Source organism: Stegostoma tigrinum, chromosome 13 (genome assembly GCF_030684315.1).
Source record: "Stegostoma tigrinum isolate sSteTig4 chromosome 13, sSteTig4.hap1, whole genome shotgun sequence".
Taxonomy (NCBI): Eukaryota; Metazoa; Chordata; class Chondrichthyes; order Orectolobiformes; family Stegostomatidae; genus Stegostoma; species Stegostoma tigrinum.
Genome location: NC_081366.1, coordinates 49,645,563 through 49,672,859, shown reverse-complemented (window position 1 = coordinate 49,672,859; position 27,297 = coordinate 49,645,563). Strand labels below are relative to the sequence as shown.

At 40.5% G+C, this 27,297-nt stretch overlaps 1 protein-coding gene across 1 annotated transcript; it reads right to left on the bottom strand.

The window, feature by feature from the left end:
* Positions 1-22,967: 22,967 nt before the first annotated feature.
* On the bottom strand, positions 22,968-26,174 carry dusp1 (dual specificity phosphatase 1). The gene is made up of 4 exons (XM_048543211.2): positions 24,957-26,174; positions 24,492-24,640; positions 24,013-24,232; positions 22,968-23,660 (listed from the first exon to the last, which is right to left on the bottom strand). The coding sequence occupies exons 1-4, from the start codon at positions 25,324-25,326 to the stop codon at positions 23,296-23,298; spliced, it is 1,104 nt and encodes a 367-aa protein (XP_048399168.1). The 5' UTR covers positions 25,327-26,174; the 3' UTR covers positions 22,968-23,295.
* Positions 26,175-27,297: the final 1,123 nt, after the last annotated feature.

The window sequence follows — 27,297 nt, the reverse complement described above, 5'->3', positions numbered from 1 at the left end:
ATCAACCCAATTTGTAACCTGCTCAAAGAATTCTAGTAAATTTACCAGCCCTGATATCCCCTTCACGAAGTCATGCTGACTCTGCTTGATAATATTATATATTTCTAAATGGTCTACTATTATAACCTTTATAAGAAATTCTAATATTTTTCCAAGAGTAGATGTTAACCCAATTGGCCTATTTCTGTTTTGTCTCCTTTCCTTTTGAAATAAAGGTGCTGTATTCACAGTTTTCCAATAATCTAAAATCTTCTCTAAAATCTGTGGAATCCTGGAAGACTACCTTAGCTCATCCATTAACTCCATAGCTATTCCTTTAATATCTTAGGATGCATCCAATCAGGTCCAGGGGATATATCCATCTTTAGCCCCATTAGTTTCCCTAGCAACAATTCTCTGGTGATAGTTATTGCATTTGTTTCCTCTCCTCCTTTTGCCCATAGATTATTTAGGAATTTTGGAATGCTATTAGTGTCTCCTGCTGTGAAGACTGATGCAATGTATTTATTCAACTCCTTTGCCATTTCCTGGTTCCCCATTATTATTTCCCCAGCATTATGCTCAAAGAGCCGATTATTATTCCTCGAGCCTCATTTCCTAAGAACGCTTTGGCTTTTTGCTTCCTTTTTATACAGTTAAAGATGTTTTCGCTATCTTCCTTGATATTACTTGCATATTTACCTCAAAGTTTGTTTTCTCCCTTTTTATTTATTTTTAAGACAACTATTGTTAGTTTTTAAAACTTTCCCAATCCTTCTTGCTTACCACAAAGACACAATTGTGAGGCATGGAACTCCCTAGTGCTGGGGAACTTTAGGAAGCATGTGTTCAAAACCGTCTATTCTTCACAAACATGCTATACTTACTAAATGATGTCTCAAATTAATTATATAGTTTATTCCAAAGTGTTACTTTCTGAAAGAAGTTTCACTTTACACCATCTTGGGTGTTAGTAATTACAATTTGGAGCTTTTGTCTAAGAGATTAATTCAACTACATTGTTCAATTTGCAAGTGATCTTTTGAAAGTTCACAGCAACCTATTTCACTCATACATGTTCAGAATTCAAATCTTGTTGTAACCGAAGATTGTCTAGGTTATTCCTTCCAAAATCTTTCATTTCAACAATGTTTGTAAAACGTGCATGATACATCATATCAAAACTGCTCAAATGTCGCTTCAAATTTTCTTTTTTAAAATTAATTGTGACTCTATCTGACAAGATATAGAATTGTGAAATTATGGAACAGCCTAAGCTGACACTTCTCATTTAAACCCGTGTCCATCCAAGATAACATTGGAATATTTATTCAAGCTACAAATTGCATAATTTACAAAGATTCATGTGAAGTTGTATTTTTTTATCACCTTTGACATAGAAATAGGACAGTATACTTATAAGAAAATTCCAGCAATTTCACTTTAGAGTTTGCTGAATAAATTATTTCTTAGCAATCATAGCTTATTTAATGTTAACGGGTAGTGTATCATTGATGTGTAGTAAATTGAAAGTTCAGACAAGTGCATAACCAAATCTGCATTGTCAACAGAAATGTGGAGCTTCCCTAAAGTATCATAGTGACAGGTTTTCTGGGACTTTTAAATAATATTGAATTGAATTAACCATTTCCAAGCAAAGTGATTTGTTTCAAATGAGATTCATGTATGTTCTGCTGTAGGTTAAGGTGACTTTTCTTACACAATCTTTTATTCTTCAAATCATTAATAATGTAACTATGGCACTTGTCTTGTGTTACAAGAGATGTAGAAGTGCCTCCATCCGTTGGGACATTCTAGCATTTACTGGTGCCATCTTTAAAGATCAGCTGGACTGCACTTCTGATGCAACACCTAGGAACTGCCCTTTGCACTGGAGTACTAATCATTTTCAATAAGGATTGGCTCAGCAAGGGATCTTTGCTGCTCAATTTGCTGACAGGGACTGGGAAGTTTTGGTGAGTTAGGTGATGGAGAGGACAGCAGTGCCGATTACTAAAGGAGGTCAAGCCACCAAACACAGCCGTCCTGAACCAAGATAGTGGCCAAGATCAATGCTGTGTCCGAGGAAAAATGCAATGTATAACACTTCATCAAGAAGCACTTCATAATTGTTCCACAATTCTCTCTCTACTATCTTGCACTCACAAGACCACCACTCAATCAAACCTTGCTGCTGCACACTCCTCTTAACAAGGCACATAGACTAAAACTTTCACTACTGCATCCATCACATCCATTCAAAGGTGCTAACCCAACTGATTCTCAAAACCACTAACACTTCCTCTCTTTTGTATTTCCTACTAAGTCAGTAAGTACACTTCCCCACTCTCTGCTCTGGATCACCACTAAAGCGCTCCCATTTATTTCCATCATTACTAATTTATTTCACTGCAGAAACATTGGCCGACCTCTGCCACCTCAACTCACTTATCTGCAATCCCCAGAGTGATTGCACTTGACCTGCCAGAGTTACCATGGTCAGATCCCTAGATTATAAAGATCCCGACTCTGTTAGGACCTAACTCCTGACTTACCATGTCCAACCCCATGGACTGGTATTGACTAAGCCCCTTTAATGGCTATGGTAGTATTCCTTGACTGATTATAGTCCAACTTGATACAAATTAGGATAGACCTTCTTCAATTTTCAAAGATGCCAATTTTGCTGAAGTATGTGCAATGAGTTTGCCACATAAGCTGCTGGCATGTGCTATCGATGTGACTTTGATATAGTATGGTGCTGTACAACAGCCAGTATTTGTTGCTCCTACCTTAACAAGATCCCTCCCTCTCCCTCTGGGTTAAAATCTAATGTAAGCTATGAAGGCCATTAGCCTCCAAGTAAGCAGCAAATGAGTGAGTTCTAAGGAATGAAGCTTGGCTTGAAAGAATGGAAGATTTAATTTTGCAGTTTGATTATCATGCTGGCCAGTCACTAGATATTTTCACACAAGGCTGCCAATGTATATTCAACCAAAGAACATACATTTAATACATAAAAGATTTTTTAGAAACTAACTATATGTCAATTTTAAAAATAGATAAACTATGCCTTTTCCCTGCAATATTCTAAATAGTCGCACAATTCTAGTGACATAGCACTTCTATCTTAATTTTTCAAGTTGTTACTCAGATGATTCTTTCCGGACCTTGTCCACTACCTGCTGAAGAAGCCTAAGACTTCTTTTTAGCTCTGATAGCCTGAAATATTTTCCTCAATTTTGACAACCTGAACCTTTCTACCAATCCTCTCAGTTTAGGGGGCTTCTATAAACGACAAAACTATCTTTCTGCTAGACTGACTTCTCTTCCTCAGAACTCAACTTACTAATAGCCCCTAATCATATGTTTCTGTATTTACATATATAAGAACTAGGAGCAGGAGTAGGCCATCTGGCCCCTTCAGCCTGCCCCACCATTTAATTAGATCATGGCTGATCTTTTTGAAACTCAGCTCCACTTACCCGCCCACACACCATAACCCTTAATTCCTTTACTGTTCAAAAATTTATCTCACCTTGCCTTACCAGCCTTCAGTGAAGTAGCTTCAACCGCTTCAGTGGGCTGGAAATTCCACGGATTCCCAACCGTTTGGGTGAAGAAGTTCCTCCTGACCTCAGTCCTACATCTGCTTCCCTGTGTTTTGAGGTAATGACCTCTAGACCTAGTTTCACCTGCTAGTGGAAACAATCTCCCTGCCTCCACCTTATTTATTCCCTTCATAATCTTATATGTTTCTGTAAGATCTTCCCTCATTCTTCTGAATTATTCTGAGTATAATCCCAGTCTACTCAGTCTCTCCTCATAATCCAACTCTCTCAATTCTGGAATCAATCGAGTGAATCTCCTCTGCGCCCCCTCCAGAGCTGGTATATCCCTTCGCAAGTAAGAAGACCAAAACTGCACAAAGTACTCCAGGTGTGACCTCACCAGGACCCTATACAGCTGCTGCATTGCCTCCCTGTTTTTAAACTCCATCCCTCTAGCAATGGCAGACAAAATTCCATTTGCCTTTTTAATTACCTACTGCACCTGCAATCTCACCTTCAGCGATTCATGCTCAAGGACATCCAAATCCCTCTGCGCAGCAGCATGCTACAATTTATTACCATTTAGAACATAGTCCATTTTCCTGTTATTCCTACCAAAATGGATGATCATACTTACCAACATCATATTCCATCTGCCAGACCTTTTCCCACTATCATAAAACTAAATTTTGTACACAGTCAGCAGCTGATCTCAAGTAACTGGTACAATAATTCAACTTAAGTCTTGAAAAGTTGTATTTAGTTTGCTGCTCATAATTACTTTCAGATCTTCGTTAATAAAAAACAAGTCACCCTCACAGAACTGAAAATTGAAATCCATTTTTCCTTCATGGGCAAATCCAACTTTCTAAATAGTAACAATATACAACAAATCTACATCACACCTCAATCCCACACACCCCAAATAAAATTAGAAAGACATCTTTAAGAATCATTTTCATTTTATTTCAAAATTTCCTCTAGTTGTCGTCATTATCTGGAGCCAGTAATAATATGTTCACGTTAATACAAATTAATTTCCTTAGCAACCATACCCGACACCAGTGTATTTTGATCTTGGCATTTGTTCTTTTCCATATTTGTACTTGATAAAGCATTCCCTATAATATTGACATTTTCTGTAATATGATTGACTTTTAGATTGTGTGGGTGTGGACATTAAACTACAGTCTTAAATTCTTATCATAAAATCTCTCCAGCAAACCTGAAGTGTTATAGTCCATGTAAATACCAATCTTTGCAGTGTTGTTGGATATGTAAATTTCATAGAGCTAAGACCAAGCTCAATGTTCACGTGTGAAAATAACCGACTGTTTTATCAATCTCTGTCTCATCTACCTATGACAGTTGTACCAACACCGACATCACTGGTATCCAGTTTAAATACCTTCTGATAATTAGCTGCTACTAAAACCCACACAGCAGTCAGTACAACTCTTTAAGTTGTCAAAGGCACTTTAATTCTGTTCAAATTTCTTGCCATTCATCAATCAGCTTGTCAAAGGAGCCTTAACAATGCCAAAATTTGGAACAAATCCATTCATGCCAACATATCATAGAATTTTGTGTTTTATCTTAGGCATGGGAAAATCCTAGGTAACCTTCAGTTTTGCTCCTCTAAGTAGTACTCAGCTGTGTCACTTTTTCTTTGATAAATTAATTTGTAGCCAAATTTATGCCCAAATTTGCTCTTGTAACTAATCAAACAGTTTGGTCAAGAGATATAAATGATTTTTCCCAGATTTAATTGAATTCAAGATCATCAATATAGACAACATAGTTACAGATTCCTTCACTGACCTTGCTGGTTAATCATTGAAAAGTTGCTGGTGAATTTTTAATTTCAAATGGCATGACTTCACTTTGCCAAAGTCCATTTAGTGTTAGAAAAGATCATGTTTCAATTGCTGTATCTGTCAATAGAAGTCGCCAACATTGTATTAACAAGTAAACTTGTTTAACAAATCATTTTTGTTCCATCCTCTCAATACAATTTTTGAATTTTTTTTTGAAATTCATTTGTGCGATATGGGCATCAGTGGCGTACCAGCATTTATTGACTATCCCTGGTTGTCCTTGAGAAGGTGCTAGTGAGCTGCCTTCTTGAACTGCTGCAGTCCACCTACTGTGTGTTGACCCATAATGCCATTAGAGAGGGAATTCCAGACTTTTGACACAGTGGCAGTAAAGGAACGGGGATATATTTCCACGTCAGGACGGTGAGTGGCTTGGAGGGGAATTTGAATGTGGTGGTATCTGCTGCCATTGTCCTTTGAATTGGATGTGGTTGGGGATTTGAAAGGTGCTGTCTGAGGATCTTTGGTGAATTTCTGCAGTGCATCTTGTAGATAGTATACACTGCTGGTACTGAGCGTCAGTGCTGGAGGGAGTGGATGCTTCTGGATGTATCTCCAATCAAGTAGGCTTCTTTGTCCTGGATGGTGTCAAGCTTCTTGAGTGTTGCTGGAGCTACACTCATCCAGGTAAATGGGGAGTATTCCATCATATTCCTGACTTGTGCCTTGTAGATGGTGAACAGTCTTTGGGGATTCAGGAGGTGAGTTACTCGACACAGTATTCCTAGCCTCTGGCCTGCTGTTGTAGCCACTTTGATAATGTGGTTATTCCAGTTGAGTTTCTGATCAACCATAATGCCCAGGAAGTTGATAGTGGGGGAATTCAGTGATGCTAACACCATTGAATGTCAAGGGGCAGTGGTTAGATAGTCTCTTATTGGTGATCGTCATAGTCTGGCATTTGTGTGGCATGAATGTTACTTGCCACTAGTCAGTCCAAGCCTGGTTAATGTGCAGATCTTGTTGCATTTCAGCATGGACTGCTTCAGCATTTGAGGAGTCGCAAATAATGCTGAACATTGTACAATCGTCAGTGAACATCACCCCTTCTGAACTTATGATGAATGGAAGGTAATTCAGTAAGCAGCCAAAAATGATTGGGTCTAGGAACTCCTGCAGAAATGTCCTGTAGCTGAGATGACTGACCTTCAACTTTCATGACCATCTTCCTATGTGCCAAGTACGACTCCAACCAGTGGAGAGTTTTCTGCCTGATACCTGTTGATTCCAGTTTTGCTCGGGCTCCTTGATGCCTCACTTGGTCAAATGCAGCCTTGATATCAAGGGCTGACACTTTCATCTCACGTCTGAAATTCAAATCTTTTGTCCATGTTTGAACCAATGCTGCAATGAGGTCAGGGGATAAGTGGTGTTAGAAAATAGTGGAGTTGATTATGAATCCAGCTTTGTTGTCACATTGATTTTCTCATATAGAGTTTTTGTCAACCATCTGGATTTAATATTGCATGATAGGTGACCTTCAACTGCTGTGACTCAGTTCAATAATGTCATTGTTCATCCTGAATTTAATCTCTCCTTTGACTTGTGCTAAACTCTCCACTTGTTATTATTTTATTCCTTATGCTAACAACATATATAGCCAATGATGCTCTTTCCTTAGCCTATATACTCAAATCAGCTTATGAGCCGTTAGCAGCTTCTGTAAGTCCCATCAGCAATTTTCTGGAAGATAGAATAATATTCCCATCACTTTTTAAAACACCTCTGCATCATCCAATTTGATTACTAGAGTGTCAACTTTTGAATTTTCAATTTCTGATTCAGTCTTGAATCATTGTAGTCTTTTCACTCTGTATTTCATTGCTTTAAGTGCCTCTTGTTTTTTTTTCCTGCCTAGAGTATTCATTACATAATTCACATCATTGAGTTTGTTTTTGCTTTGCTTACTCCAACAACATCACTTTAAGGCTTGGTCTTTTTATCCACTGTAGTTTCATTGAGTGCTGAGTAATTTACAAATGATTTTTGGCAAACTCACAAGCTTTGGTGATTTTTTTCTTGGAAACTTGACACATATTTTGGAACTGTAATCGCTAAGATTCGGTTTATTATTTTTTTCATTAGTCAATTGAAGGGGTCCTTTCAGCTCATGTCCATATATCAGCTGAACAAAAGACAGAATCCTGTTGGCTCATTTGAGGCATTTCTGATGGCAAAGAGAAATGAGGAAATTCCTTTATCCTAGTCATTTGGACATTTCTGACAATAAGTCCTCATTAGGGTATTTAGCATTTATGCCAAATTTCCAATGCTCCTTGAAATTGTGGATGATAATCTAAAGGCATAAATTGTTTTACTCCCAACTATTAACCATTTATTTGAATTCTTGTGAAATTAAAGTTGATTTTTGATTTTATTGTATTGCTTTGGGCAATCTATTTTTTTTAAATAGCGCTAAAGTCTCCTCTATCATTTTTGACACAATTTTCTCCAAAGTTATGTTTCAGAAAATCTGGTCAAAAAAGTCCATAAATAGTGAAAGATACTCATATCCACTTAGTAGGGGTCCTAGGTAATTTATTAAGAGTTTAAATGATACTTCCAGTAGCTGGTTTTTGCACTAAAGGCTCAGGTTTAATTGATGGTCAGAGTTTCTTCATTACTTGACATGTATGGCATATCTAGTAAAATGCAGTCTCATTTTTATGTAATCCTGGTCGATAAAGTGTTTAGTATTTTTAGTGTGCATTTTCCACACTTAAGTTAACTGCTACTAGAATTTGAGACCCACTTGTAACATATTGTCATGGCATTTATATGGAACTGCTGCCAATTTCTCATCGAATGGTATTTTAGGTGGTTTCCGTTTCCACATTAACACTTTGTCTTTTAAATAATAATATTGGTTCTGATTCAATTTCCTGGTAGGCTGCTTGATATTGCTCTCTCAATTCAGGATCTGGCTGTTGCCTTTTTATCGAAGGAAGTGGGCGACCCATATTAACTTTGTTCTCTCTTGTCTCATTATTTTTATTTAAGTTCTTAAAAACCGTGTCAGTTAATTCAATTTCTAAATCATCACCCTGAGTCAAAGACTCCTGTTTTTCTTGTATGATTCTGTTGGCCTGAGATCTAGTCACAACACAGTCAGGAAACAATCCAGGATTTCTCCTGCAGTATCTCATTTTCATTTACTTCTACTGGTTGTTACAACACCCGCAGTGAGGACAATATTTTAAAACCAGCTTTTTTATTCCACTAGATAAAATCAATTCCTTCTATGGCGATGTGTTACACCGCTCCATCAATACCTTTGCCATTTCCCAAGTCACTCATTAATCCAACGGTATATAATGGGACTAGTTTGTAAACTCTACATATATCTCTAATTAATATTTTCTACTTCATTAACCACTCGTGCTCCAGGGTCTGTCAGTAACATAATAAAATGTGAGGCTGGATGAACACAGCAGGCCAAGCAGCATCTCAGGAGCACAAAAGCTGACGTTTCGGGCCTAGACCCTTCATCAGAGAGGGGGATGGGGAGAGGGAGCTGGAATAAATAGGGAGAGAGGGGGAGGCGGGACCGAAGATGGAGAGTAAAGAAGATAGGTGGAGAGAGTATAAGTGGGGAGGTAGGGAGGGGATAGGTCAGTCCAGGGAAGACGGACAGGTCAAGGAGGTGGGATGAGGTTAGTAGGTAGCTGGGGGTGCGGCTTGGTGTGGGAGGAAGGGATGGGTGAGAGGAAGAACCGGTTAGGGAGGCAGAGACAGGTTGGACTGGTTTTGGGATGCAGTGGGTGGGGGGGAAGAGCTGGGCTGGTTGTGTGGTGCAGTGGGGGGAGGGGACGAACTGGGCTGGTTTAGGGATGCAGTAGGGGAAGGGGAGATTTTGAAACTGGTGAAGTCCACATTGATACCATATGGCTGCAGGGTTCCCAGGCGGAATATGAGTTGCTGTTCCTGCAACCTTCGGGTGGCATCATTGTGGCAGTGCAGGAGGCCCATGATGGACATGTCATCTAGAGAATGGGAGGGGGAGTGGAAATGGTTTGCGACTGGGAGGTGCAGTTGTTTGTTGCGAACTGAGCGGAGGTGTTCTGCAAAGCGGTCCCCAAGCCTCCGCTTGGTTTCTCCAATGTAGAGGAAGCCGCACCGGGTACAATGGATGCAGTATACCACATTGTCAGATGTGCAGGTGAACCTCTGCTTGATGTGGAATGTCATCTTGGGGCCTGGGATAGGGGTGAGGGAGGAGGTGTGGGGACAAGTGTAGCATTTCCTGCGGTTGCAGGGGAAGGTGCTGGGTGTGGTGGGGTTGGAGGGCAGTGTGGAGCGAACAAGGGAGTCATGGAGAGAGTGGTCTCTCCGGAAAGCAGACAGGGGAGGGGATGGAAAAATGTCTTGGGTGGTGGGGTCGGATTGTAAATGGCGGAAGTGTCAGAGGATGATGCGTTGTATCCGGAGGTTGGTAGGGTGGTGTGTGAGAACGAGGGGGATCCTCTTGGGGCGGTTGTGGCGGGGGCGGGGTGTGAGGGATGTGTTGCGGGAACGCCCTTGACCGCGTCTCCCGTATTTCCCGCAACACATGCCTCACACCCCGCCCCCGCCACAACCGCCCCAAGAGGATCCCCCTCGTTCTCACACACCACCCTACCAACCTCCGGATACAACGCATCATCCTCCGACACTTCCGCCATTTACAATCCGACCCCACCACTCAAGACATTTTTCCATCCCCTCCCCTGTCTGCTTTCCAGAGAGACCACTCTCTCCGTGACTCCCTTGTTCGCTCCACACTGCCCTCCAACCCCACCACACCCGGCACCTTCCCCTGCAACCGCAGGAAATGCTACACTTGTCCCCACACCTCCTCCCTCACCCCTATCCCAGGCCCCAAGATGACATTCCACATCAAGCAGAGGTTCACCTGCACATCTGCCAATGTGGTATACTGCATCCACTGTACCCGGTGCGTCTTCCTCTACATTAGGGAAACCAAGCGGAGGCTTGGGGACCGCTTTGCAGAACACCTCCGCTCAGTTCGCAACAAACAACTGCACCTCCCAGTCGCAAACCATTTCCACTCCCCCTCCCATTCTCTAGATGACATGTCCATCATGGGCCTCCCGCACTGCCACAATGATGCCACCCGAAGGTTGCAGGAACAGCAACTCATATTCCGCCTGGGAATCCTGCAGCCATATGGTATCAATGTGGACTTCACCAGTTTCAAAATCTCCCCTTCCCCTACTGCATCCCTAAACCAGCCCAGTTCGTCTCCTCCCCCCACTGCACCAAACAACCAGCCCAGCTCTTCCCCCCCACCCACTGCATCCCAAAACCAGTCCAACCTGTCTCTGCCTACCTAACCTGTTCTTCCTCTCACCCATCCCTTCCTCCCACACCAAGCCGCACCCCCAGCTACCTACTAACCTCATCCCACCTCCTTGACCTGTCCGTCTTCCCTGGACTGACCTATCCCCTCCCTACCTCCCCACTTATACTCTCTCCACCTATCTTCTTTACTCTCCATCTTCGGTCCGCCTCCCCCTCTCTCCCTATTTATTCCAGCTCCCTCTCCCCATCCCCCTCTCTGATGAAGGGTCTAGGCCCGAAACGTCAGCTTTTGTGCTCCTGAGATGCTGCTTGGCCTGCTGTGTTCATCCAGCCTCACATTTTATTATCTTGGAATTCTCCAGCATCTGCAGTTCCCATTATCTCTGTCAGTAACATTATTGGTTTGCTTCCTTGATTAGAAACATGAGGAAACATATACTTAATGGTAAGGTCCTGGGGAGTGTTGCTGAACAAAAAGGCCTTGGAGTGCAAGTTCATTATTCCTTGAAAGTGAAATCACAGGTAGATAGGATAATGAAGGTGTTTGTTATGCTTGCCCTTATCAGTTAGTGCATTGAGTATAGTGTCGGCATTCATGTTACAGCTGTACAGGACACTGGTTCAACTACGTTTGGAGTATTGCATGCGGTTCTGGTCTCTTTCCTATTGAATGGATATTGTGAAACCAGAAAGGCTTCAGAAAATATTTACTAGGATGCTGCCAGGGTTGCAGGGTTTGAGCTGTAAGGAGAAGCTGAATAGGCTGGGGCTATTTTCCCTGGAGTGTTGTAGGTTGAAGGGTGACCTTATAGAGGTTTATAAAATATGGAGGGGGGCATGAGTAGAGTGAATAGACAAGGATTTTTCCCTGATGTCAGGGTGTCCAAAACTAGAGGGCATATTTTTAAGCTGAGAGGGTAAAGATATAAAAGGGACCTAAGGGGAAACTTTTTCATGCAGAGGGTGACACATGCATGTAATGAACTGCCAGAGGAAGTGGTGGAAGCCGGAACAATTATAATAATTGAAAGGCATCTGAATGGGTATATGAATAGGAAGGGACATGGGCCAAACACTAGAAAAAGGGACTAGATTTATATCGGATATCAGGTCGGCATGGACGAGTTGGACTGAAGGGTGTGGTTCCATGCTGTCTATTCCTATGACTCTGACGCCATCTCTACTCTTGAAATATAACATGCAGAGCCTGCTCCTAAGATGCTGCTTGGCCTGTTGTGTTCATCCAACTCTGAACCTTGTTGTGCATAGCCTCCAGTTCTCATTACTTGTATCAATAATAAAGGAAGGATTTCCTTGACTGTCATGAGTCATCTATATCTCCCTAGTAGCTTGTGAGGGAGCATATTCCATTCTTACACGACAGCAGTTTCAAAATCCTTTCCTTTCCCTGATATCACCTTTTCTGGGGATTCCTTATGCTTTACTCCAGCCTATAGTTCTACTCCAGCCATCAGTCTCTTATTTAGCTTCTAGCAATCAGCTTTCATCAGGCTAACCTTATTGCAATTGAAAGTTATTATTTTCTGTATATCCCTATGAATCTAACCTTTTGACTTTTATTGTTTCTTCTTCTGCACTCAGCCTACTCATAGCCCTTGACCGAGAGGGATATACGAGGTGTTGTGTTTTTGTCAGAAATGGGAATGTTGCACTTGGGTCAGGTGCTGAGACTGCGCCTAGGCCCAAAACAGCAACGGAGCCCAAGATTTCTGCACTGCATCAACTATCTGTTTCTGTATCATAATAAACAGCTTTGTAAAATATTTAGCAATTAACCTTCCGGATGGCCGACAAAGTAATTTAACAGAAGTCAGATGTTTTTGTTGAAAAGCCATTTTTAGTTCACTGCTCAAAATGACTTTCTGTTCTTTGCCTAACAAAAAGTTACTTCCACAGAACTGAAAACAAAAATCTATTTTTTTCCCACCACTGTAAAATCTAAGTTCCCAAATAATAATAGTATGCTACAAACTTTTGTCAGAAGTCCAGACAGTGCTGCCCATTATTTGATCCACGGCAACAGATCACTAGGTAACATTCTGTCAATCGTCAGTATCGGGGTCACACAATACCAGATTATAGTCCAACACATTTATTTGAAATCACAGGCTTTTGGAGTGCTGGTCCTTCGTCAGGTAAAGTGTGAAGATGTGACATGTGACTTCTGATTTTGTCCACTTAGTCCAACACTGGCACCTCCACATCAAGTGTCAGTATGTTATTTGGCACAAGGAGTATCACAGTTCAAACCTGATCTTTATATAATCACAAGCATGTGTATGCAGGTCATTTGGCCCATTGAGTCCACACTGACCCTCCAAAGAGCATCCCATCCAGACTAGTCCACCTTACTTGATCCCTGTAACCCTGCATTTTCAATGGCCAATCCACCCAGCATACACATCCCTGGACACGATGGGCAACTTAGCACAGTCAATCCATATAACTTGTTGGAGGAAACTGAAGCACCTGGAAGAAACCCACACAGACACGGAGAATGTACAAACTTCACATAGACAGTTGCCTGAGGGTGAAATTGAACCCGGAACTCTGGGACTGTGACAGAGCAGTGCAAACCACTGATCCACTGTGACATCCTGCATCTACACATGGACTTGCAAAAGAGGTCACTAGATAATAACTATGAATGGGAATGCCAGACCACACATTATACCACAGAAAAGGTGGTGCGCATCAGGAATGAGCTGCCCTAGTAGGTGGTGAAGGCTGGTACAATTATAATATTTAAAAGGTATCTTGATGGGTATATGAATAAGAAGAGTTTTGAGGGATATGGGCCAAATGCTGGCAAATGGGACTAGACTTATTTAGGATATCTGGTTGGCATGAACGAGTTGGTCCGAAGGATCTGTTTCTGTGCTGTACATCTCTATGACCTTATGCAATATCTGAATCTGCATCTAATGTTTCACCATCACAGTTGATTTGATAGAAACTTGAATCTACTGTGCATGTATACAAAAGGTGCAATGTAATTCCACACTTATTACAGTAAACTTGCTTTCAGACTGGTTAGCATGATTACTGAGAGCCAAACCAATGAAGAGGTAATTGCCAGTATTGAAATCTCTCATTTTAATGCATGCAACAAGTTGGCATTTTATTTTATAAGTGGGTAGTGTTATGAATTTTAATAACTTTTTCTCGACTTGAGTTTTCAGGATTGTGGATACGGGGTGTTTTATTAAGAGGTCAATGAAAGGATATTGGAACTTTACTTTATGAAAGACATTTTTTGGTAGACATGTATCAACTGCTTGTTAACTGGAGATCCCTGCCTTGGTTTCTATGTCTGTCAGCTTGTAGTGTCTGCTTTGGATTGCTTGGAGTAGTTGCTGACCAGCCTGCTGAAGGAAAGGAGCTTCCTCTTTAGCTCTCCTGTTTCTGAAGAAGAATTCTTGTTATGAGCTCAGCGTGATTCCCAGAATCTAGTATGACTGCTGTTACATGAGAAACCTCTGAAACAATCTGTTGATATTTCCTGAATAATGTGTCAGCAAAGGTCCCTAACAAAACTACATGTGTGTTTGGTGACATCCATCTTTGTGCACAAGAACATCAGAACAATAGCCAGCTAAACATTTCACATCTTATCATTTTGTTTCCTTCAGGAACCAACCATTAGTAGGCAGGCTTTTTTGCCCAATGCAAATCTCTGTTGAGGGAAATCTATTTTATTTAATCCTTTACATCGTATTTAAATTTGTGTGTTATGGGGAAACATTTGTATTCCCGTATTTCCACTGTGTGTTAACCAATTTTTGCACCCTCATGTAATAAGTTTTGCTTTTATCATAAATAAATGTGTGCATTTATTGAGCAAACTTAGTAGATAGAACGTATTATAAATCTAATGTACAGAAAGCATGTGATTGGCCATATTGGGAATGAGATAAAACATGGAAATTTTTCTACCGTGGAGTAGTGGGACAAGCGAAAGACAGTACACTCCTCCCAACTCACTCATAATAGTACACATGGAAAGGATGCATCACTGTGTTACTTTTTTGGATTCATTTCTTTTAACTTGTTAGTATTGAAGGATTTTATATTAATGTTTAGGCGATCTATGTTTGCACAGTTTAAATAATAAATAATAAGCAATCAAAAAAAGATAATGGATGTTTTGTTTTAATTGAAGCAAAATCTGATTTTGTTTACAGGTAGTCTGGGGTTAAGCGCAAAAATCAATCTCCTAACAAGTACTCATATATTTCCATATGAGCTACCCTTTCCTGCCAAAACACCCTATTGCCATACCACTTTGCCAGATCCAGGATCCCATCACTCACTGGAGATCTTTGAAGACATAACATTTGTTGTGGTAGAGGAAAGCTGTACATATATTACTCAAATTTCCATCAGGCATTTGATAAGGTACAGAAAATAAAATCCAATTGTGTAAGAGGTATTTGCATGATGAGTCATAAATTTGATTGAGTTTTTGAGGAACTGACAAAGATAATTAATAAGCATGGGGCAATTGATGTGGTCTATATGGATTTTTCTAAGGCATTTAACAAAGCCCCTCATACTAGGCTGATCCAGGAGATTAAGTCACATGGGATCCATGCTGAATTGGATACAAAACTGGCTTCGTCATAGAAGATAGAGGGTAGTCATGGAGTGGTGTTTTTCTGACTGGAGATCTGTGACCAGTGGTGTTCCACAAGGATCAGTACTGGGACCACTGTTGCTTGTAATATATATAAACGATTTGGATGAAAATGTAGGTGGCCTGATTAGTAAATTGGCAGATGATGCAACAATTGGCAGAACTGTTTCCCCTTCCCGACACTGCTATCAAAAGTCCCATAGCTGGTTTCATGTAGTTTGATATCCCAACATGGCCAAACATTATCTCTCACTCTTCATAACAACTCACAGTTGTCCTCTTGCTTCTCCCACTTCAAGCAATGCCCCTAATTTTCAGCCTATATTTCCTCCTCCTCACGCATACGCTGATGTACTTCTCACGCTTTTAATACACAATAAACATATCCTCACTAGTACTGTATATGTTGCATGGACAAATAGGAAAATTTCCACACACTGGACCTTTAATGCTACCACATTTAAAAAATCCCTCTTTTGGAAACTCCAAAACCATTTCTCTTGCTATCTTCCCAACTTTCCATCATCCCAGTAGTATCACCACAACACTTCCACACTATGCAACACCTTCCTGTCAATGACCCATCACTACACACTGCTCCCTGCCTCCAGGATTCCGCTAACATATCTTACTGGCATACCTAATCCTTCCAAAACTCATTTCTCTAATACTTACGAACTCCCTTCACAAATCAACGTGCAGCCACGTCGAGAAACTTCATCTTTCTCAAATTCAGAAACACATTACTACTCACCAATGAACTTAAATCCTGACACTCCAAATTTTGGTCCAACTAGATAAATAGTTTATAATATATACCTGTAAACCTCTATTTCATTAACTCATTTACTTTTGATATTCACCTCATCTCTTTTGCAGCCACCAACAAACTCTCCTTCATTCTTTAAATTCTATCCTCTTACTTTTCACCACTACTCTCTCAGATTGCACTTCAACACCAAGTACCAAACTCTCTCTTACTCACTCTCTATCAATAAGTCCTCCTGTATTCTATCCAGCATTTTTTCATTATATTATATCTCCCTACCACTTAACCCTAATCCGCAATCTTTTTTCTTTGTCCACTACATCTTAAACTTCAACTTCAAAAGAATACCTAAACTTGACAACATATGTCTTAAACAAATCAGTCAGTTTAAATTCTACAGAGCTTTTATTATTTCAAATATTTCAAATTAACTTTTAAAATATTTTTGAATCATAAATGTTTGCTTCTGCTAAAAATAAAAACAGCACCAAACCATTCAATTTCCAATTAATCAACTTCTGAATTTCTATCCAATTTCTCACCATTTTACATCATAGTCCTTACATCTCATCACTGTCATTCCTAACTTTTACAATATTCTCCATAACACTATATAATTCTCCCTATTAACCAGCACATTTTATACATATATGCATAAAAACATGAATCACTGAGTTGAAAATACCACTAACATTTCCACAACCTTGTGTGCCAAAAGTACAGTTTACTTTTCAATCCCCGTAAAATCAATAATTTCCCCCCACTTTCCCATTGCTTGACTCCCTACTATTTCACACAATTCCCACTAGTTGCAATGTTGATTGACATTAGGGGCTGAGAATGTTCGCTAAGTCCACTCTGTTCCTCCACCCACCCATTTCCCATTGCAGTTGTCTACCATGTACTCATTTAGAATCTTATAGGCTGCTTACCCAATTGTGTTTTGTTTCCTGACTACGCCCTCTCAGTGACTTTCAGGTTTCCTGCCACCTACCCATTTTGGGATCTGCAGCTGTCACTGAAGTAGGCACTATCATCACATCATAAGCCTCCATTCCACCATTGTAATGTTGGAATTTAAATTCAATTAGTTGTTCTGAAAAGGAAAACAAATTGTCAATAATGGTGACTGTGAAAGTAACGTCAATTGTTATAATATCCATCTGCTTCTCTAATGTCCTTCAGGAAAGAAATTTTGCCTTCATTAGCCAGTTGGGCCTACATGTGATTATATCCTCAGCAATGGGGTTGTCTCTTCCCTGCCCCCTGAACTGGTCTAACTTAGCAATTAGGGATGGGAAACAAGTGCTATCATTGCCAGAGATACCCAGATCCCAGTTTTTAAAATGTTTTAAAACTTCTCTCAGCAGGGAAGATGGTGTTAAACTTGAAAAGGTACAGAATCCTTGAAGATTTTGAGGGATGTTGGGGGTTGGAGGGTTTGAGCTAAATGGGAGAGGCTGAAAAGGTCGGGGCTTCTTTCCCTGGATCATCAAAGATTGAGCTGTGGCTTTATGAATGTTTATACAATCATGAGGGATATAGATAAAGTGAACAGCCAAAGTCTTTCTTTTCCCCCATGGTAGAGGATCCAAAAATAGAGGACATGGGTTTAGGCGAGAGGGGAAGGGTTTGAAAGGACCTAAGGGGCAACTTTTTCATGCAGAGAGTGGTGTATGTATGGAACAAACTGCCAGAGAAACTGGTGGAGGCAACTGCAACAATTAAAAGGCATCTGGATGGGCATATGAATAGGAAGGGTTTAGAGGTATATGGGCCAAATGCTGGCAAATGGAACTAGGTTAATTTAGCATATCTGGCATGGATGAGTTGAGCAGAAGGGTTTGTTTCCTTGATGTACAGCTCTATGACTCTTATTTGAAACTTCTCACTTTGAGCCATTCCTGACATCATGACTGTCCCCTTTAAACCCACCTTTTACAGTGTGATTAGCTGCCACTTAGACAACAGATACTCTAACTTCCAGAATAAAGAATTGTCTTTGTTTTAATTCTGAATTTTAAAATTCACAGAAAAAAATGCTATTTCTCAAGCATGACTTGTAAGTAAGGCATGTGAATGCATGACAAAGCTTTTTCGAAAATTAATAGGCTATCAATTGTATATTAATAATGAATGCCTTAATATTTTATTTCAAGTAATGGGCTTGAATTTCAATCCAAGCCTCTATCAACATCTCGTATTATCCGCCCCTTTGATTTTAATTCCAATTTTTGCTTGTAAAGATAACTGTTTGGAACATACTTTCGGGCTTGGTCGGAGAGAGACACATCAACAAGCGGAGAGCATTTGGAACCCGCTACAATAGTTTCCATGACAGTTTGGTACCGATAAAATAAAACGATTGTTCGTCGTTCATCCGGCGCTGCTCACATTTCTCAGAAATTATTTATCTGCAATCACGGATGTTCTGATTTACTCTGCAACTCAATGTAATTCTTTAATTCTGTCGTTCTCAACAGCTCGTAACACTATAGCACATCCCCATATTCCTAGGATTGGAACAATCGTTTAATCTTACTGTTAGTTATCGGAAATAAGCAATTTGAACAGAAAGTGGGCCTATTTCCGCTAAATATAACCACCGCTTCCTATCCATAATATCTTAAAAAATACGGTATCCATGTTCCGTATTAATCTGATAAAAACACAATAAAATGTGAGAGTTTGCATATTATCAATACTAATATTTTGACAAATTACCAGTTGTTTGAATTGTAATACCCAAGTGTTGGCTCAGGCACAAATTACAGTGTTTTCAGGAGAATAGGGAAGAGACGAGGGGGAAAAAAATGCAGCTTCAGCGTTTCGATTAAAAATGGTGCTGAAGCCGGAATGGTTACGTTATCTACCAGCCAAATGCCGGCGGAAGTTCCCTATCTGCACAGAGGCGAAGTGCAGAGAGTGAGATATCCCGATACTAAGAACAGGATGTGAAATCCATCCGTTGAAAGCTATTTCAGTCTGTGAAAAAAAATTGAAATGCTTCACTTGCAATTCGAACCATCAATGTTTCTAATTATAGAAGTACAGTACATCCGGCGTGACCTCCGGCGGGACATCTGCAGTGGGAACGTGCGGGACACATCCTGAGGAATGAGCGGAACGCGATGACTCTGAGGCCTCGCTGTTCTCGCTCTCTCCAGTAACAACGTCAGTGCGCTCTTGTCGTGTGAACGCCTCTCACACGGCTGGGCTGCCCACTTGCTCTTGTCATGGAAAGTCCCTGAGTGACAGCGCCGCTGGCCATACGTCTGCTTTCAAGAGCAGAAACTGCAATCTTCCATAATAGAACAAGAAGGGAGCCCAATCAAAAATAGCACCTGACTGGAGGCTGGGGTTAGTTCCATTCTAAGGTGACCCTTCGGAGAATGGTTCGGGATCATTCATCACGCCACTCGTCTGAAAAGTGAAACGATCCTGAACAGCTGACCAACAGCTAGCTTCCAGCAGATCTTATTCGTACCTGTGCGCCTGTGTGGGTTTTAAAAAGACATGATTAATTTAAATCTGTTTTCTTTATATGTTTGTGGAGTGCAGCCGGCCAGTTGTCTTACTGTCCCCGAAATTCACATTTAATTGAAGTGAAATCCTTCGTCCTTATTTCAATTAATTAATAAGAATGAGATCTGCTGAATAAATCAAGTTTACCAAGAGAGTGAACTACATATGAGAATAAAAAGGGAGCATTAGCTCTCATTTTATTATTATTCTTTAGACCACTCACTTTAAGACTAAAATAAAACCAAAGAACTGAAAGGTCTGAAAGAAATAAAAACAGAACTTGCTGGAGAAACTCTTCTGGCAGTCTGGAGAGAGAAGACACAACCTCGAGCTGTAAATTCCACAGATGTACACTGTCCAACTCGTCATTGCCGACCAGATATCTTAAATTAGTGTAGTCCCACTTGTCAGCATTTGGCCCATTTCTCTCTAAAAGCTTCCTATTCATAGACCCATTCAGATTTTTTTTTAAATGTTGTAATTGTACCAGCCACCACTTCAGTGACCTTTCTTTAGAACTAGGGGCAGCTAGCTAATTCTAAAACTCGTCTCTCCGATATGCACGTAATCCTAAAATACATCTCGTCAAAGTTGTTCATCATCACAAGTGAACATTTAGCCGATGTCTTACAATCGCTTCCTTCAAACTGAGCGATATTATTTGAATTTAAGCACGGTCAACTTCCAAGAACTTTTGCCATGCAGATGAGGAGTAATACACCGAAAAATATTTATAACTGGGAAATTTGAAGACCGAGGTTAGGGTTTTCTCTGTCAGAGAGTTGTGAGCTTGTGGAATTCCCTTCAAAGAGAGCAGCGAGAGCTGGGTCACTGAATTTACTCAAGATTGAATTCGATAGGTAAGCGACTCAAAGGCTTTTGGGGAACAGACCCCAACAAAGTGGGATTGATACCACAAACAGATCAGCCATTATATTATTGAATGGAAAATCAGGGTCGAAGGGCTGAATGATCTACTTCGGCTCCCTACTCCCTACATTAAGGTGGGTTTGCATTTGTATGTAGAGACAAATGAGAGTATGTGTTCAAAAAAATGAGGGATAATTTTTTCACACTGATTCCCGGATGATATGTTCCTGTAAAGTAGCATTTTGTTACGAGACTTGGAGCCATGCTGTATAAACATTGCCTGAGCAGGAGCCGGGCTGGTGGCCAAGAACAAACAGTGACGCTCAGCTTCCTTGTGCGATTCAGGAAACTCCCTATGGTTCCCATGGAGACGCAACCAGTCATACACTTCGGAGGAACAACTCCTCCTCGTTACTTAGCAACGTCATTGATCTACGATTCAACTTACGCCAAGACAAATAAAACTTCGCTAATCTTTACTTTTGATCCAAGCACACCGTCATTATGAAACATTTCGGATAGGTTCTTGGTTGAGATTTCGTTTCAGTTTGTTTACTTGGCTTGAGATTTGCAACTGCAGAACCGTGCATATAGGGATTGCATACATTCACACACTATTTCAGCTGAATAGGACAAACTGTTCTTTTTTCTTTCCGTATTTTTAATTACGGCGATGGAAATATCTCCCAAATTTATAGAGTTTAGAGCTCTTATATCCTGAGTGTTCTGGGCATGTGTTATTTTATAAAGGTATACAGGATGTATGCAGCTGTTTCAGATCCAAATGAGGAAATGTTGTTAACTTTTTGTATTCATTTTCAGGGTGTGGGTTACACTCTCAATCTGACCATTTTTGTCCTTGCTTTGTTACCCTTTTACAATTGAGTGACTTCCCTAGATCACTTCCAAAAGTATTCACCATCTGGATTTGAGATAAATGCAGGCAGAACAGTTTGGAATGTAGAATCAATTTCCTAATCGACATGAATTAGACAATTAAAAAAGAAGCCTTGCTGGTCGATTTTGTCCAATAATGGTAATTTATTACAATTTGATTAAAATTCTGAAATAACCATTATGGAACGTGAACTCATTACCTGGTTTATTGGTGTAGTAACCAGCAAGTGAGAATCATTTCTCCATAACTTTTTCAGAAGCTATGCCTAGGAATAATCTAACCCTCCATTCAGTCCCAAATTCAGCCTCACTAAATGCCCAGCATCGTCTAAATGTATGTTCCGGATAAAATAGCACTTCAAACAGAACTACATTTTAACAGAACCAGTCTTAGAAGAGGACTGTGCCTGTGCACGGTTGCTTCTGTTATTGGTGGTAAGACTAAGACTGCACAATCAAAAATATATTTTTGTACTTAATAGACAGGGCAATATGAAATTAAACTAGCTCCTTTAAATATAATGAAAGGGCAACTCTGGAGTTATGGCGGACCATGATTTGTAGCTAATTCCCCCAGCAGCATATTTGAAGATACTGGAACAACTGGCTGGATTATGTAAAATGAGATATTTAAAGATCCTCCAAGTTTCTAAATAATCCCAGTGAAACTATAGTTGTTGTCGAAGTTAATATACACACACGCTTGAGATAGGGCTACCCTAGCCAACGACAGACTGCTCCCATGGAATTTATTCTGTTATGTTCATTGAAAAATAAACCTCAGCAGAAATATGCACTAATTAATCATCTCCACTTCTAAAACATGAAAGAATATTTGCATAGGTAGGGGTGAGAGTGGTGGAAGAAAGATCTGTTAGAAAGGTTAAATTTAGACTTAACACCTCATTGCCTATGCAGCATGGAAGTTAAGGTTTACTTTGAAATTGACTTGTCCTGCATGGTTATAATACATGGGGAATCCTGGCAGTTCACTGACCTGTACCGATCAATGGTATTAAGCATCCGCATGTGTTGCTGCATAAGTTAGTAAATGTTTTGTATTTAGTTATTCGCCAAATTCCATAGTAATGCAGCACTGGAGCGATCAGTGATCCTGACTGAAGCCAAATCAATGCAATCACGCAGAAAAAGCCATAAAATGGAAGAGTGAAGAGTGAACAGAGATGAACTGCTACATCAGGTCTAGCAGCATCTGTGAAAAAAAGTTAAAGTTTCAGGCCCGGTGGTCCTTCCCCTGTTCTGGGGAAGGGTGACCGGAACCAAAAAGTTAACTCTGGTTTTGTTTTCTTCACGGATGCTGCTGGACCTGCTGAGTTTTTCCAGCAACTTCTGTTTTGGTTCCTGATTTACAGCATCCGCAGTTCTTTCGGTTTTATGAACTGTTACATGCTTTACCAGGTGAGGTTTTTGGGGGGAAAAAATGACAGAATCTTGGGAAAACAACTTGCTGATTCCAGTGGTGATGGGAGTTAGACCTGGTCAGGGTTAAATACAGAATCAACACGCCGGGGCAAGCAAAGTTATATTAAAAAAAGTTTATTGGATTCGTACAAAATAGTCAATACGTAAATAAATAATTGTATAAATTATCAAACCGACAGTCAGTATAAACTGTTACCACTTACAGTTCCGTCAAATATTTTAAGAAATGTATATAAAAAAAGTGCTAAAACGCCAGTTGCATCCTCTCCAGACAGTTTTCAGAATGTGACACAGTGCAAGGGTCTGGTTGAGGTATTGCGTTCTTTAAAAATCAAGAATAGGTTTCTGTACATTGAAAAACAAAATGTGAACACAACCTTTCAGCTTATTGTACTTGGTTTAGTCTCAAAATCAGTATGTTCCGTGTCAGTAAGTTGGAGACGTCGTGATTGGACTCTGCAGAAAGTTGAGGGAATTGGCCGCCGGACGGACAGGCATGGAGACAGGAAAGTTGAAGACAAATCGTGTGGAAGCGCCCGGGGGGTTATTTGAAGGACTGGCTGCCTCGGTAGCGCACGAAGGGGTCAAAACCTGAGACTCAAACTGTAAGAGCTGTCCCATGAAGCTGAAATTGGGGGAAATGACACTCCTGCGCTGTTTCACGAACTCAAACGCTTCGTCCAACTTCACCCGGTTCGCCCTCATGAGATAAGCCAGGCAAATGGTGGCGGATCGAGAGATGCCAGCTTGGCAGTGTACAAATACCCTGCCGCCAGTATTCTTCACAGAGTCTGGGAAGAAACAACAGATCTGATTTAGTACATGGAACTAGATTTTAAATACCTAGGACTATATACAGTTTACGTTTTAAATTGAGAATAGGATTTTACTAATTGGAATTACCATAAATAATGCGCCCGACTAGAATGTTAAAGATTTTAGACTGAATGGGCTGATTAAAAAAGGGAACTAAATTATAATGCTAAGGTCAAATTCCATCACCTTGGCAGACCAATGCTGGTGCTAAGTATTTTAACAGGCCACAAGATTCTGATCGGTGTCAGCCTTCAGTTTGAAAGTCTAAGTTTGAGAATTCCTTCTTGTTGAGCAAAATGTTCACAGCGTAACAGAACATGAACTCACCTATGAATTCAATGGCCTCAATGAACCAGGAGCTGATGTCCGCTTTGTGACTGTCCTCCACAGGAATGCACTTGTATTGATAATGCTCCTCAAAATGGTTCGGACAATTGGCAGAGACATTGATGAGAGCTGTGATTCCCAAGGCATCCAACATGTCCTTTCTTGACGCATGATAGGCACTTCCGAGGTAGAGGAAAGGGAGGATTTCGACAGGCCCGCCCTACGGAGAAGAGAAAACATCAGCTGTCAGCTTTCAAATAAAAGCTAACACCACTTCATCCGATTTCTCGACACTGTGGGAAGCGAACGCTTCCAATAACTGACCATTTTTGAGACATCAATGTAAATTGAGGCTAAATTCGTCATTCGGCAGAATCCAAATGACCTTATCTTAAAATGACTCACTTTAGGTGGAAGTGTTGCGTAAAACAACTGCTGCTCCACTCTTGTGATGCAAATAGTAAATATTGTTAACTGACCTGATCATATAAGGGAGTCTCGCAGGAACTGCAACTCGACTCTGCACTGTTGGGGTTGCTGCTGGTACTGAGAGGTAAAGATAATCCCGACGGAGGCGAAGGTTTTGTGCAAAACTCTGGATATTCCGAGGAAAACGCATCGTAGCCACCTGAAATCAAACAGAGTGCAGACCTGGTTAGTTCACCGGTCTAGTTTCACATTTGCTGTCGTACACTAATGAACTATACACACGGGAAAGAACATCGTATTTATTCAAACTTATAATTCGTTGAATGATGTAAACAACTTTTTATAACGCGAAGCTCTACAGAATCATCAGATTCACACACACTAGGGTTGTACGTCTGAACAATCAACCGCTGTTTGGAGATTTCGTTCCGGATAACGAATGGTTCGGGTAAACATGAGTATCACTCTAGATGAGTATCATGTTTACGGGAGGGCGAATTTTATTTTACACTCACCTCGGAGAAAAACAATCCTTGCCCCATAGGATTCTCGGCACAACGTATTAACTGCCAGGAGTACAGTGCTGTCCTTTTTGAGTAAATCAAACTCGAAAGTCCTTTCATCAAACACAACAACTACAGAATAAAGACCAGATACTAAATTCTTGCGGGACTCTTCATTTGGAACGATGTGTTCAAGCCCCATTGTCCCTTTCGCCCTTCGTTTAACTATGGTGCTAAATCGGACGTTAAGCGAATTCACGATATGCGAAGCGTTGAAGGCGAAGAAGGATCGGCAGTCCAGCAACAAACATTTCGAGGAATCTTCCTTCAGAAGCTGCCCAAGAGTTTCATTACTAACACTAGAGATTTCCATCATGACCATAATTGCTGATGTGGACAGTTGATACTCAAGAAGCCAGCTCCGCCGTTCCTCGAGTTTTGTGACAATCCCAATGCTGCAACTGCTTGCTTTCCCCCTTGCTCTGGCGCCTCTAGCTCCGAACCGCCTTTTTATGAAGGACTTTTGTGAATGGGGATGACGCGGCGGCTGTCACGTGACGCGGTGGAGTGACGCACTCGGCGCCTGGTGGAAGTGAGCTGCCTTGCCCTTGACGTGTGCCAGAGAGAGACATCCCGCTTGTTTGCTGTGCGGTTAGAAAGAAACAACGTGATGTCACCTCAAAACACTAGCAGCAACTCTCAGCGTCTTCACTCCCAACTGGGAAAGGACACTCCACAGCACACACTCAAGGGTTCCGATCATTCTTTCACAGGCAGCAGCATGTTATTTGTCGAAGTTGTGCAAGTTTAAAAATCTGTTAACTTGTGTAATGATTAACCAGCAATTACCTGGTTTACGTAATCACTTGGAGAATTAAACTTGTTGGGTCATCAATTTTTTCGTTTACTAGTTTTCAGGTCTATTGTATTCGGAGAATGCTCTACTTGAATCTTTAACTTGGGGTGAAATTGAAATTAAGCAGCGTAGGACCTCTATTGCCAACTCGTCTACTGTACCATTTAAAAGACCAAAATAGCAATGTCAAATGTGGTGTTAGAATGAAGTTACCTGGTTTCCGGTAAAGTCATTGACTGTATACGAGCGCATGTTCAAAAAGATTTGAGTGTTTTACGGAAAGGCTCAGGGGGTGAGATCGTTACATACTCCACACGAGTTTAATTTCTGTGAAAACTGACCCAGGATATTTTCCTTCAAACTACTATTTTGATAAATCTAGGTTAAGCTCACATTCTAATAGCATTTCGTGCTTCATACAAAGTTACGAATCGTTCTGAGAGGATAGTTCATTGAGTCATTTTTTAAAAAAATGTCTCGAACGGACAAAACTAAACCAAACCGATAATCACACTACTGCGGCAACTGAGATACATCTTAAAACATGGAGAATAATCTTTTCATAATACCCGATGCATCTACACAGCAAAGTGCCTGAAACGTGTGCAGTTGGCAATCCGGAAAACCGAATCGAATTCCAGAACCATTCGAGACTGCTGGAACAAGTAAATCGGAAAGAACATAACATTCATCAGAAAACCTGAATGCTCCTGAATTGTACTCGGTTAGAATCAATGGCAATTGATGTACTTAATTCCGGTGCGAAATTCTTAACACTTGTCATTTTAAACACAGTCAATAAAAAACAATAAAGTAAAAGATTGGTTAATTAACGAAAACAGGACAACTTTAGCAATGGATAGTAGCTACTGAAAAAAATTTCTAACCCTTTGTAACATCTGACAATTGCCTCACGTGACGCAATGGACGCATTATGTCACCAGGCTGATGTATAGAAGGCAAAAAAACAATTTGCGGAGTTGAGGTATATTTTTATAATTGACCTGACTTGATGGTACATTAATAAAGTGGCTAGTACTTGTCTGTACTCAGTTTGGAGAAAAGGCGTTGACTCTGGTTTCCTCTGAAATATACAATACTTTCCATGTTCTGTTTTGAGTCTTGTTTATTTTTATTTGGACTTACAGGAGTTTAAGACTATTATACAACTGAAAAACCAATCACATTAAACCTTTAGTAATGAAGCTAAATCACTTCATACCATGTGTTATTAGTAAGAATCTAATTGTTTTAATTGAATTCTTAAGACCAGTGCCTCCAAGCCAAATAAGTTGAGTAGAAGTCCCCTTTTTAAAAGATCACCAGTCTGAGTGGTTAAACTAATTCAAACAAAAAGGGAATTTATCAGTTAAATCAAGGTTTTCTGACTCAATCATATGCTTCAGTCTCTGCAGTGCCTACTGGTTAAAGAAACTCTCTAACATAGACACCATAGCCTGTTTCTCCATGACCAGTCAAGTGCCAACATAGCTACAG

What these genes read in the sequence shown, in the direction of transcription:
- dusp1 (XM_048543211.2), bottom strand. Translation starts at nt 25,326, where the DNA reads ATGGTCATGATGGAAATCTCTAGTGTTAGTAATGAAACTCTTGGGCAG. An exon ending in AGACTCCCTTATATGATCAG is followed by an intron (nt 24,233 to 24,491) that starts GTCAGTTAACAA and finishes TCTTCTCCGTAG; the next exon opens with GGCGGGCCTGTCGAAATCCT. An exon ending in TGAGGCCATTGAATTCATAG is followed by an intron (nt 23,661 to 24,012) that starts GTGAGTTCATGT and finishes GTTTCTTCCCAG; the next exon opens with ACTCTGTGAAGAATACTGGC.